Source organism: Medicago sativa, chromosome 4, assembly GCF_051527215.1.
Source record: "Medicago sativa cultivar Bolivia chromosome 4, Bolivia_mono, whole genome shotgun sequence".
NCBI lineage: Eukaryota > Viridiplantae > Streptophyta > Magnoliopsida > Fabales > Fabaceae > Medicago > Medicago sativa.
Window position 1 is genome coordinate 89,968,350 of NC_140752.1, and position 13,978 is coordinate 89,982,327.

The 13,978-nt window shown below is 34.5% G+C and overlaps 1 protein-coding gene across 1 annotated transcript; it reads right to left on the bottom strand.

Annotated features, from left to right (window-relative positions):
• Positions 1-1,858: 1,858 nt before the first annotated feature.
• On the bottom strand, positions 1,859-13,238 carry LOC146933538 (DNA damage-binding protein 1). Its single transcript, XM_085705337.1, has 19 exons — positions 12,910-13,238; positions 12,768-12,816; positions 11,965-12,024; positions 11,755-11,846; positions 11,142-11,193; positions 10,937-10,999; positions 10,772-10,821; positions 9,424-9,499; positions 8,422-8,631; positions 8,188-8,294; positions 7,932-8,040; positions 6,934-7,134; positions 6,577-6,792; positions 5,574-5,684; positions 4,332-4,607; positions 3,708-3,982; positions 3,241-3,592; positions 2,862-3,146; positions 1,859-2,666 (listed from the first exon to the last, which is right to left on the bottom strand). Exons 1-19 carry the CDS (start codon positions 13,011-13,013, stop codon positions 2,085-2,087), a joined length of 3,270 nt encoding a protein of 1,089 aa, XP_085561463.1. The 5' UTR covers positions 13,014-13,238; the 3' UTR covers positions 1,859-2,084.
• Between the last annotated feature and the right edge of the window lie 740 nt (positions 13,239-13,978).

The following is a 13,978-nucleotide window of genomic DNA, read 5'->3' on the forward strand; positions in this document are numbered from 1 at the left end:
AACCTGTCAAATTGGGTTTGGTTCGGACGGGTAACCGTGGGTATGGGTTTTGTTGCCATGAGAAAATATTACTCAATTTTTAAAAGAGTGTTACTTTTCCCACCCTATGGCCTTCTCGCGCGCCCTGCAAAAATTCCAAAAATACCCCTGGTCCGGATTATGTTTTCCAGACCAGATTGTTACTGTTTCCGGATTATAAAATCCGAACAAAGATGATATGAATATTTTGTGTCTTTCTTTGATGTCAAGGGTCTCTGTTGACCGTTATATGAACCCCACATAAGCTGAAATGCTATTGCAGGGTTCATAGGAACGGTCAACAATGACCATGACACCACCGACACTCCTACAATACTTAAAAAATTTGAAGAAAATGGAAGGAAAGAGGTGAAGTGAAGAATGAATGTATTTGTTGAAGATGGAAGCCTATTTTTAGCCTTAAACAAGTCCTAGGTCATTAATACAGTCAATGAAAACGTGTTAGTAGTTGTAACCGTCCAACCACTAATTGATGGCACTCTTTCAAAAGAAGTCAAACTCTCTTTCAAAAGAATCCAATGCTGAAGCATTCCGGATTATACATTCCGGAATGTCCTTAGCCCTACAAAGAAGTGCAAACGTTCCCCTCGTTCACCATAAGAGCACCATAATCGCACTAATCCGGAAAATATATTCCGGAACTAAAAGGTGCATTCCGGATTGTATATTCCGGAACGCTTCAGTGCCATGGCCGGTGGTCTGCACCACACGCATTTGTCGGTGGTCAAGTCAAAAAAACGTGTTTTACCACGTTTTTTGACTGCATTAATGGTTTCCCAACCATTTTTCACCCACCCCTCCCTATAAATACCCTTCCAAACCCCACCATTTCTCACACCATCCCTCTCCTCCTCTTCTTCCTTCTACAACCATGGTGTTCCATCGTTGGCCTTTCATAGATAAGGGCCTCGTTGAAAACTTTCAGGGTTTGTATGAACGGTCAATGAGGATGGAACCGCGCTGCAACGAAGGGCGGTTCATCTGAGGGTCATGTGGGTCAGTGTGGTTATTAGCTTCGTCTGTCGGGGCGTAAGTCTGAGCACCCCCCACCTCCCTCAGGGGCATTTGTTTCTTCTTCTCGTCCTCCTCTTCTCTCCTCCTCCGGTTTTCCTCCAATAAGCAAACTACTGGTATGTCCCATCACATATCAGTGGTTTGGCACTTAGGAGATTAGAATTAGGCTCTTAGGAGATTAGAAATAGATTTAGGATGTTATGTAATAAGCTTAAAAAACTTGAAAATTATTGTAATGTATTGTTCATATATTAATAAAATGAGTTGTTTTTATGTTTGTGTCTTTTTATTTATGTTTTTTATTTTATTTGCATTTTATTTTAAGAATTGTAGAACTTAAAATTGCAAAAGTTCTGCTAAAATACTAGTCCGGATTTTAAAATCCGGAGACATCTGAAAATTACTAACAATGCATTCCGGATTACGAAATCTGGACTAGGGGTAAAATTGGAAAAAAAAATAGGGCGCGCGAGGAAAGCCATAGGGTGGGAAAAGTAATCTCTTGAATCCAACCGACAAAGCATATAACTACCAGTATTGAGACAACATTTAACCAAGACGTAATCATATGGTCTCAAACAAAAGCAACGGTTTGTACCCAAAAAAAAAAAAATCAATTAGAGAATCTGATATTAGCATTTTTCTTTTTTGTCAAGATTAGCATTTTTTTAACGCATCGAGATATAAGCAATATGTCAACACAAGACGTCCGATTCGACCATCTGATTTCTTACCCCTACTTAATCATTTGTTACATACAACTGTAATACGTAACTGACAGGTTGAAAAAATAATACATAAAGAAAATGGAAAGCTCAGTTATGCCTCTACATATTAACATACACCATTTGTGATCCATTGTCAAATGCAAACCATTCCATAGTCACAGCATCACTGAAGGCAAAAGCCATGGTAAAAGTATAAAACATGGTTAAGTTATTCTAACCCCAACAAACGCACAAAAAAGAAGAAAAAAGTTACAAGGAGAATAAAGAATAAAGAAACAAAAGAAGCTTCAAATGAGGATAAACTCAGTGCAACCTAGTCAACTCTTCTACTCTCTTGGCTAACTCCTCAACTGAAACTTCCATCGCCTTGGAAATCTCATCCATCTTACTGCGTTTGAGATCAAGAAATGACTCGATTAAATCCCCATCCAAAAAGTTTCTGGCTTCTACAGTTTTCTTCTCATTGTTAAATGATCTCCACTGCTCGTGGCTGAGTCCTCCAACGCCTTTAATCACCTTCCTCAAGTTTGACTGAAGCTTCTCTAAGAATACATACTGCTCATGAGGAAGAGAGGCGATTACCCCAATAACACCATTAATGGTGCCAAATATAACAGTTGGAATCTGGCCTACGTCGGAATCTGGCAAGCGCATAACAAGAGAGCCATGCCGAAACCGATTGATAAACTCTCCAAGGTGATACTCACCAGCCACTTCAAGACGACCCCGTTCTTCATCAGTGGCGCCTTCGCTATTTTTTCGAACAGTGAAGAGATTGAAACTGTTTTCTGCACCAAGGTATACATCATCATCGAGGATTTCAACAGCTGACATCCAATTTGCATTATAGTCCCGAGCTCTCTCCTCAATAGCACCTTCCTCATGCTAAAACAATGAAAAGCAACAAATGTATTATTACAAAAGGAAACTGAGAACTCAATATCCAGAAAATTAATGTATCCATCCAGAAAGTATTGTCATGTCTATAAGAGAGGAAAGAAAAAGGAAATGGTAACCTTGGAAAAGTGAACACTTGACATTGACAGATAACTTCAGCATTTAAGACAAACTCAGACTTACCTTATAGATTAACAAGGAGATGGACTTCATCAGATCACCGACTACAATAAAATCTCCTCTAGTTTGCACATATAAAGCCAGTATGTGCCCGTGGTGTCCACATTCGGACTGTAATTCACGAGTACCGTCTTCCCGGAGCACCCACTTGTACAGCTGAATCTTTTGATTAATAGCAGCAAGCAATTTACCATTAAACGCGTTCAAGCAGTAAACAGCTCCTTTTGTCTCTTTCTCGGCAACTAACTGTAGCTTCCCCTCTTCAACAGAAAAAACGAGAATCCTTCCCTACACTCACATTGAAATAAATAAATAAAATGAAGGTAGGATATTAGGAGCTTTGACTAAATCAATACCGAAGAATGCACATTTATCAATTTACCTTGGTTGGTTCATTTTCCTCAGGCAATACATATGCAGTTCCAACACAGTAATACACGTTATTATCATCTGAGAAGGAGCAGCTAATTATAAAGCAACCATATTCATAAGTGTCAAGTGGATAAACTGATATGAAGTCAAAAGTCTGGTCATCCAGCAAGCGGACAAAATGCATTTCAGATTCTTCAGCACTTGCTGAGTTATACTTCAAACTACAAATAGCAAATGTCCTAGTTTGCTCCTGATGGCATATCCGCCGTGCATGCTCCCCCAATGGAATAGTGCGAATATGAAGTTTTTGTATGTCATCAATGGTGCCAATAGTAAGCTCACCTTCTTTTGCAATCGCTAAACTGTTAAAGTCGTTAACATTGGTTGAGTACCATTCTGAATAACGGATTTTGCATTGAAGTACAAGACCCAGAAACAACGATAGGGGATAAATGTGGAGCAACAAAAACAATATACCTGTCGGGAAAAGCAGCAGAGTTGAAAGGGCACATGTGACTCACTTCCTTCAGATTAACATTACTATAAAGTAGTTTTTTGTTACTACTATAAATCACAGTTGGCCGGTCAGATGCAGCAAATACATGGGTAGTATTCTTGGATGAGAAAGTCCGTAGAGTAATAGGTTGTGTTCCAAGAGAGACCTTTTTCCTATCTGTTAACTCGCCCGTGCTTGTGTTCAACATAAAGTTTAAGAGATGGCCATCACCAAGGGCACATAGCAAGTAAGATATCTGGAGAACAAAATGGTAAACGTGATAAACTTTAATACAATGTTTTGAACTAGGAAAGCAACCACCATTAAATAGATGGAAAATGAGAATGCAAGCTTGGCAAATGTGTAAGTAAATGTTTGAACATTATAAAAATATTTAGCATGAGCAGATTTGAAAAAAGATATCAATGTAAAATATACCCACAACTACCAACATATGTTAAAACCTAAAATTGCTAACAAAAAAATTTAACTTACAATGAGAGAGATGAGTAAATTTAAATCATAATCGGGCATTTTAAAAACAAAATAACTGAGTAGAAGCGGGATAGCAAAACATAAATAAAGATAGCTTAAGGAAAGCATACCCCTTCAAACGCACAAAGAAGAACAGATCGAGGTATTATCTCTCCTCCTAAATGCTCCTTTGTGATGAGATTAAGGTCAGGAAGAGAAAAAAGTCTAACACTTATGTCAGTCCACATTCCAACTGCTGCTAGCTGACTCTGATTGGGATTTTCACCAATGGGATTAATGTCTAGGCATGAGATTTCATACTCCAGTTGGGCATGCTTTACTTCTTGTAATATACCATCTCCAATTTCGAGGTAAACCAAGTGCCCACCACCTGTAGCCAACAAAACCTGTCTCCATGTGTAACAACAATTACTAACTTGACTACAAAATGGGTGTTGGAATAGTAAAATGCAACAATGGAAATGTGCATAACGTAAAACTGTAAAAATAATGAGTGAGGCAAATTGACTTAAATGGAATAAGAGGAAAATTTTGAGCATGATAGGATATTGTGCCAAAACTAGCTCTAATACCAATTGATAAGTATAAATGTACTTGGAGAGCTCTCCCTTAAAAATAAAAGCTGGTTATTAAGGGAAAAAAAACCCAATCACTTAAATACTTTTCCGAGCATCCCACAAATAAATAAATACTCAAGTCCCTAAGTCTTCTAGTGATGAAAAACCCTTTCAACCCAAGAATAAATAAAGTAAAATTTGCATATTCTAGGGAACTAACCTTTGGAGAATGCAAGCAAACGATTTTCTAAGTGAATGAAATATTGAAAGAAGGCATTTGAAAACTAGAGCCTTCACACCAATCTAACACTCATTGAAATTTGAAAGCCTCTACGAATCTTCCTTTTTACCCCTAGAGAAGACATAATCGTTGTTCAAATAAATTCCCGAAAAACTAGTGACAACTGTTTTACAAACACTAGTTCAATTTTTCTCAGGACGTCTTTCTCCTTTTAACTTAAGAATTAACCCAAGGTAGCAGCTATTAGCATTACATTCTACTTCAATGACCCTATAAGTTTTTAAAACGAAACTTTCCTCCATATAGCACTAGCAGCTGCTAGCGGAACCAGTACTCTATAAACTAAAGATAGGGAGCTGCTTGTTGATGACCAGTTGTCAACATCCTTACAGCTAAGGCATATCATGATATTCCCATGGGAAAGAGATGGAGAAGAAATTTGAAAGATAAAGTGATTCTGACTCTGCTTAGAAATGCCACATTTCAATTAGCAAACCATGCAAACAACATCAGCACTTTTAGAAGATAACATTTATAAAGTATCCAAATCAAACCTGGGTTGCATTGGCAGTAGCTACATTTACTGAATAGTCTGACGGTGCATGCCACTCATTCAGGAGCTCTCTGGTTGTGGAACTGACTAGTCTTACAGAGTTTGAAGTGACCTGTTAGGTTGGTTTATTAGATAATGATAGGTGACTAAAATTTACTAAAATAAATAATATAGAATAGTACAACAGAAGAATTTTAGTTTAGGGTATCAACTAACATATATTACTCAGTCATAGATAAACTCCAAAGGAGAATGCAAAACTTAAGTATTCACTAGAAACTTCAAGAATAACCACACATTTCTTCAAAACTTTGGTTCTTTTGATTTCAACAAGTGTCAATTCTTTCTGTTAGATTTAAATTATGACCTATCAGTAATCTTTGTATTCATTAAGACTATAACTCTTTGACATTAATTGGAAAAAAAACAATAGAAAACAGCAGCAGAAACTAAACTTTATCCCACTCGGTGGGGTTAACAAATCTACACAAGATAATATCTTCTTTTAATAAAGATGATTTCATTTGAAAGAAAAGTGACAGCAAAATGGAGACTGAGATTGAAAAAATTTGAACACTAGTATATATATTTTGAACAACTGTTGAAATCTAATGAACACCATAGTACTAAGAAATAAATCCTGTCTTGGGTAAAGATATGAAAATATCTGTACACACATTATACTAATATTTTGACTCCAGATTATTTTTATATATGCATCCAGAAGATTGAACATGCCATTAACAGTTCGAAAGGGGTACCTTATTATACAAAAAATGGGGTACATTCTTTGTTATTCAAATTAGATTACATGAGAAAATTTTAAAATTAAAGAAAAGTGGTCATGTAGAAACCACATGACAGCATTTCTGCAGCTATGAACTGCTTTGCTTTGTTGACAATATGAAATGCTTTGTAAACATCCATATTTCTAAAATTATACAAAGATGTAGGTGTTCAGTTAACAAAAAACACCATAGTAGGAAAAATAGATAAAAACCTACTTGTACAAGTTGATTGTGAACTGCATCATGGCAAAATAATGTCTGTACTTGAGAAGAGAATCCCTCAATCTCAGTTTCTTCCAGCTCATCCTCGAGATTCATTGCTAATATTCTTGTTTCACTTATAAAACTTACAACCAGGAAAGTGTCAAAAGGATCATCTGTTGAGGATCTTAGTGACCACATTCCTTTGATACCTTGAAGTTCTACTGATGCCTACATAAAATGAATGCATCTGAAAATTAATATTTTACAAAGCATGTATTATTTATTATAAAAATAAAATAAAATCTTTTTCTTTTGGTTGAGTCTTGGATGCAAAGGTCCGACAGAGAGACAATAAAAAAGAGGGCTTACCTGTTCATTGATACCTATTCCATTACGAACAACACGTAGGGAACCATCCTTGTAAGCTCCAGAGCAAGTCACAACCTGACCTTGGCCTTGCCTTTCAAGGTCTACCACACAGAAGTCAACAATGGGCCCCAAATTGACATACCTTTCCAAGACTTCCACATAAGAACCTTTTGAATCAGGCTGAAGATTTAGTTTAATGAGCTGTATTTTACACATCAGAATTTGTTAATAGGTGTGTCTGAATATGGATGTGAAAGTAATCAGCAATGTATATGCCATAAAACACTTTGAAGGTCTTAAAAGCAGGATGAGAGAGCAATAAAAGAAAACTAAAATATTGTGAAACACTCCATATTGTAACTGCTAGATAGAGATTAAGGGCAGTGTCCTGCTTATATTGTCTTGTAGATTTATGTTTTGGATCATGCTAACATGTTGCCCTAAGGGCACAAGATAAGGTTTCCACAAATAGTAAGTATTTATTGAAAAAATTAATTATCAAAAGTTTAAGAAATAAATTGCCACAATTTCCAATATATAATTTCCATCTTTAGTACCTTGACATTTGCCATTAGGGCACATGTTAGCATTTCCCTATATTTTTACCTTCTCTTTTCATTTGCTTTGTCTTGAAGTTGGAATATTAAATATTTGTCATATATATGTTGTTAAATTATGTTTGGTGTACTAGGATATGTTTTTTAAGAAACATTTCAAAAGCCTCTTCCAGTTTACCAAAACTCTGTTTGTCAGCCTTGCTATTTACTGTATAAACAAAAACATACTCTCAAAAAACAACACTTAAATCAGTACTTCTGAGAGTCTGGATTTTGAATACAGCTCATAAGGAAGCAACCCAACAAAAGATACAGACTCCATGCGACGTTCAAAACTAGTGCTTCGGGAAGTCAGAGTTTCAGATAAAATCGACTTTCAAGTATGTATTAACTTAAAAAAAAAAGAAATTTATAAAATAATTTTCAACTTCCTCACCCCACCTGTGAATCTCCATAGCTTGAACCAATATAGACAAATGCATTATCAAGGTATGAAATCGTAGATGCAATGGAAGTCTCCCCAAGGGGCTCTATTTTGAGACCAGTAACCCTACAAAATAAATGTCTATTATAAATCATAAGATTCGGCAGTTAAAATAGTAATACTGACTATTCCATCAATCAACGTGCCAATGCACAATACAAAGAACAAATATAGTAAGCTGACATTGAAACAAAACTACGAGTGATTGCGTACTTTTCTTTCTCGTGGGTTATTACAAGTAGACTAAGCAACCCTGTATGGTCACCAAGTAAATATCTAGAACCATCGGGATCAACTCTTCCATAGGCTTTTGTAATTGCCTGAAAAGTACATAAGGTATAATTTAGACAAGCGCAAAAATTTGTGACAAATTGGTACAGTTCATGAAAATTTGAAAATCCACAATGTGACTTAAATGGAATGAGAAGATACAATTATTTAACATACAGCTCTGATTGGAATAGCTTTAAAACCATTAGCACTGCAGTATACTATGGTTTCTTCTCCAATAATAAGCACACCACAGAGTGGTGGGGGAACCGGTATCAATAAATCAGCCCCATTATCAAGACTGTTTTGAGACCATGGGCCCTCAACAAAATCTTTATCCTTAAGAGCAACCTCATATGTTTTAACATGACGGGCATCTTTGTTATCCTGACATTGATGAAAATGTAATATCAAAATGTTAAGCTAAAAGCGGTTACGTTTCGAGCCAAATATATTACATAATGGAAATAGGAAAAATTGCAGCAAATTTCATTAACATGAAATCATACAAACAGTGAATAGATTAAGTTATGCAATTGTATAAGTCCAACCATAAACTGTAGAACTATGACATATGGCTCTGAAACCAAAAACATTTTAAAAATTGTCATAAACATCTATCAACATCAACAATTTCGATACAGATCACAATGCAATCCTGATCCTTTTTAGTTACTGCTATGATATAAGAAATTATCTATTCTACTTCCCATAAACAAATCTTTTTCTGTCTCAAATATATTAACTTGAAAAACGAAAGGAATTATTATCCTGGTTTAATGCTTGCTACAAGAACATAATCTTTAGAGCAAATGAAGACAAATTTCCATTCCTAAAAATTGTGAAATGAACAAATAACTCTCTCAATAAATTTGAAGTAGCATCCTTTGAACACATACTGCCATAATATTTTTAAGCCTTCCTATGAAGTGTTAGATTTCTAGGTAAATTTGGCAGAGAAGAATTCCAACGCATTTGAAGAACAAAACTGTTGATAAATGCATAAATTCAAACAAGATCAAGAGGGTGTAGTAAATCTCCCCTCCTTCTATCCAACCCAAAAGAGTTGAGAAAGGTAAAGCAAAGAAGCAAAAGGAAATAACAGCTCAGAGACTATTTGATGAACTAAGGAACTAATATCCCCCAAAACGATAGGTAAGATAGTGTCAAAAAAAAAACCTGGTAAAGAACCACGATAGTTGGCTTTGGACAACCATACAGAAATTTAATGTCCAAAACTTGGAGCTCCTCAAGCCTGAAAACAAAGAGATCATAATTTTAATTATCATAAGCAGAGAAGGAAAATAAGAATGAAAAAAAACTATTAAATTTCTTTAGATTAAAAAATAATTAACAGCTGTAACTGTTTAACAACGTTAAAGACTGGTTATTTGTTACCGTTATGAGTTATGACCCAGAGAAACTGTAATGAAAAGAATAGAAATGAATTATTGAAAATTCGATAGGCAATAAAAATGAGGCATAAGATTTCCCCCAAGGGTTTCTCCTTCACAAAGGTTCTATCTTTTCACTTACAAGCAATCAAATGCATATAGACATATTTCAGCATTCTTTATATATCCTATTTATACATATGTCTCCTCTAACTAACCAATTATCTCAATTTGCTTAAACCTCCTGCATCACCAACAACTCTGGCATTCGGAGAATTTAAAAGATCACTTACACCCATATTTTAATGTCCTCTAAGATAACATAACTGAAAGCTGAGTGTGAACGAACTTGCAAGCCACTGTGAGATCCGGGGAGCAAAAATAAACCTAGGGTTGCATTTTTTTAAATAACAGCGGGAACCTAATACAAAAGACTTAAAGAAACTGAACTGTATTTCCAATGGTTTAAAACCATAAATCCATAAACGATTCCACCATGAATGATACAGTTTTTTTATAACACATGTCTTGTTGAGGAGCTAATGAGCTATTATCAATTTGTAGTTAATTTTGAATTGAGCAACAGGCCAACTTACTATTTATTGATCCATTGACCGAGTTATGCTACATACATGTTTTCTTTTTTCTTCTCCATATAAAGATGGCATTATTATCAACAAAAATTGTCTCTTCTACATTAATAAATGATTAATATGACAGATAACTGAAAACGGGCAACCCGGTGCACTAAAGCTCATGCATACGCAGGGTCCGGGAAGGGGTCCCACCATTTGGAAGAAAAAAAAAAAAGGTATCTCAACCATCTAACCGGTAGGAAGGTTGGCTTTTAAAACCATAACCTCTACTAAACTTGATAAAAACAAATTATTCCAAATATATGAATAGTTCCTTTTGCTGTTTCAAAGAAAATGATATGTAGACATGAACATGACACAATATCCAACATGACATAAGTTCAAAGGTCATGCTTACGCAATCAGGACTGTGGTAACTGGTAATCATTAATCAAGGTAATTGACTCATAATTATATGATTTATGCATACTTAGTGAAGAACAAATTGAAAATAAACACCAGTACATCTACACAATCAAAAAACTATGATGTGATTACCTGATATTAAAAGCTTCCTTGAGCTGTCCTTTATTGTCAAAGGGAATAACCTGACATCAATGAACGTGTAATTATTCAAGTTATGAACAATTGAACATTAAAACCTGAGTCTATGGTCATTCCAATCCATTTTCACAGGATAAAGAATAAGAAAAAGTTGCGCACCTTAAACAAACCGTCATACAAGTGGAGTCCAATCAACCTACAATCAGGATCTATAATACCAATCTGCAGAGTGAAAAAAAAAATGTTGAAATAAACTAAAAAAAAAAAATCATCTGATCCTAGACTATCAAGCATTGATGTTCTTATAGAATTGGGTGAACAAATCACCACTCAAGGTTGATTAGAAGTGTAATAATTTTAATACCTGACCATTATCCGTTGGTCTTCCTATACGATCAGAAACATCCCCCATTGATCTGGATGGCAGAAATGAAACAGAAAATCCAACAAATAAATGAGCGAGTAAAATATTACGTTTAGGACAGAAGCCTATAGCTATACATAGATAAAACGATCAGAAACGTCTAATTATGGATTTTGATTTACAAATACACTGTTTTTAAAAAAAAAGACAGAAGTCAATCTATAAGTCTATCTTTTGATATATATTTTAAATTTAAAAAAAAAAAAAAAAAAAATTGAAAGAGCAACATGATACATGAGCATATAATATCATGTTGTTCCTTTGATTTTTTTTTAAATATCAAATAAATATCAAAATATAGACTTAGCCCTCCAAAAATCAACTCGCAAACACGCCCTTACAGACTGCATATGAATAATGAACTTCCCCATTCCAAACAAATTAACAAAATGAACTAGTGCATCAATAAATTCGCAATGTTATTGCTAGTACAGCCATATGATATTAACCACAGCTGACTGCTGGTGAAACCTTGCTACACTACATCAACAATAACTAAACATATTTTGAAAAGAAATTATAAATGAAAGAATTTGAGTTTTCTCATGCATACCGTGTAACAAGCTCGGATTTCTCGGTATCCCATTGAAGAACACAAAACTTGTATCTTTCGGTAGCAATGAACAGAAAATCCTGTGTTTCACCCTGTTTGAGACACAAACAAGTGGAAAATAAAAAGAAACCAGAAATACCTTAGTTTGAGAACAAAACAAAAATATATTATATATCATTCAATAAATAAAGATGTTTTTATGATTCTCACATGAGGGCGAAATAGCTCAAGCGTAGCAATTCTTCCATATAACGGCACATCCAAAATAGACTGCAGAAAGAAAATTCACATTTATCTGATTATTCCATTACAATTTACATAACCATCCAAAATTGAACATGTAAAAAGTAACAACAACATATTCGAAACAAAAGCATTAAGCACAAAACTGTAATGGATGTTCGTTACCACTTCAGGACGAGCCAAAATAAATTCTATTGATTTCGACATTTTTGGTTTCTTTAGAGTATAATTGATTTTACCATTAGAATTTATTCTAACTTGGGCCATGTTTTGATTGACTAATTGAAGCTTATCTACTGGCATAAGGCATAAGCACTTAAAAAGATTGATTGAGATAACCTATCGAGACAGCCTGTGACACGTTAATAACCTATTTTCCGCTTATTATTATCACAGGCTCTCAAATATATAACTTGTGAAAACATTATACAAAAACAATTTATTTTATACTTTGTAACAGAAATATCTTATACATAAGCGCTTATCCTATAAGTTGCAAATTAAGTTGTTGATCCAAACATGGCCTTAAAGCTAGAATTTGAAGTTTTTGATTCTAAAATTGATTTTTAGACTCAAATTCAACATTCTACTCAATTTTACATTAATATATCCATACATAAATCACTAAAAACTAATAATTGAAAATCAAATTTCCACAGGACCGAACAGAAATCACTTTATGGTTGAACTAAGTTTTAGTGGAAATCAATTAATTGAAAATGAATATTTAGAAGCAAAGACACAAGAGAATATAGATTTGGAATATATACCTGCAAGCCCTGAGCAGTAAGCAAGTGAATCTCGATACGAGTACATTTCCTGGATGAAAATTAAAAGAAATGAATCAAGAAATTGAAAAGAAATATTGAAAGAACCCTAAAAGAGAGAGAGAGGGAAAGAGGAAATACTGACGCGAGAATGAGATTGAGGTCCTGAGGACTGGTAAAATTGCCGACGCAGGAGTGAGTAACGTTGGTAGGTTTGTGAGCGGTAACAACGTAGTTCCATATACTCATCTTTATCTTCGAACAGTTTCTCTCGGTGTTGATGGTTTTACAGTGAGAAATGCGATAGGGTTTTGAGTTTCAGTCTTTCACTTCTCACAACTACGGAGCGGTGTTAACAATCACTCGATTGATTGATTGAGTGAAGGGTGGTTTGATTTGATTGGGCCGTTGTGTGCGTTGCGACGCCACTCTCTCACTTTCACTTCTATATGACCCAAACCCCTCCTCGAATTTAGGTTCTAGTTCTGTTCTAGACAAAACTATTTCTTCACAAAAATATGTTTTTTGTGAGAAAAAAAAATATTTGTTCTATGCAAATATACACACACTTATGTATGTGAACGTAATTCTTCGGATATTTATTTTATGGAATAATTTTTTATTGGTAGTAATCAAACTCGATACTTCGGAATCTACAACGCTCACACACATTGTGTATCAATCACTTGCGCTAGATTTAATGGCTCATTTATTAAAAGAATTAATTTACGTTCTCATGTAAAGATTACAACTAACATGAATTCACGTGCGAAAAAATAAAATTCATATGACTTTGCGCGCACACAAAATTCACATGTATAGGCATAATTCTCTTTTTGTTCTTTTTTTTCTATAAATATCATTATAAAATTGCTAAATCTGCATTTAACGGTCATTGATCTCCAAAAATGAAATTTGAATCCTCTAATGTTTGAATCAAACATAAAAGCATCATGTTTATCATCTTACCACTAAAATCTACTCGACCTCATCTATATATTTTTATGGTTATATTTTTGAAATTGTTAAACAAATAAATTTTAATGTTAAGATGATGAACAAAACTCTTCATATTTGAATTAAACTAAACATGAGAGGTTACTATCCACAAACTTTTTTTTTTGAAAGAACAAACTTTTCTTTTGATATTAAAGATTTAGACTTTTTACTAGAATTGATGGTTTGGACTTTGTGTTTATTGGATTGCCGAGGCT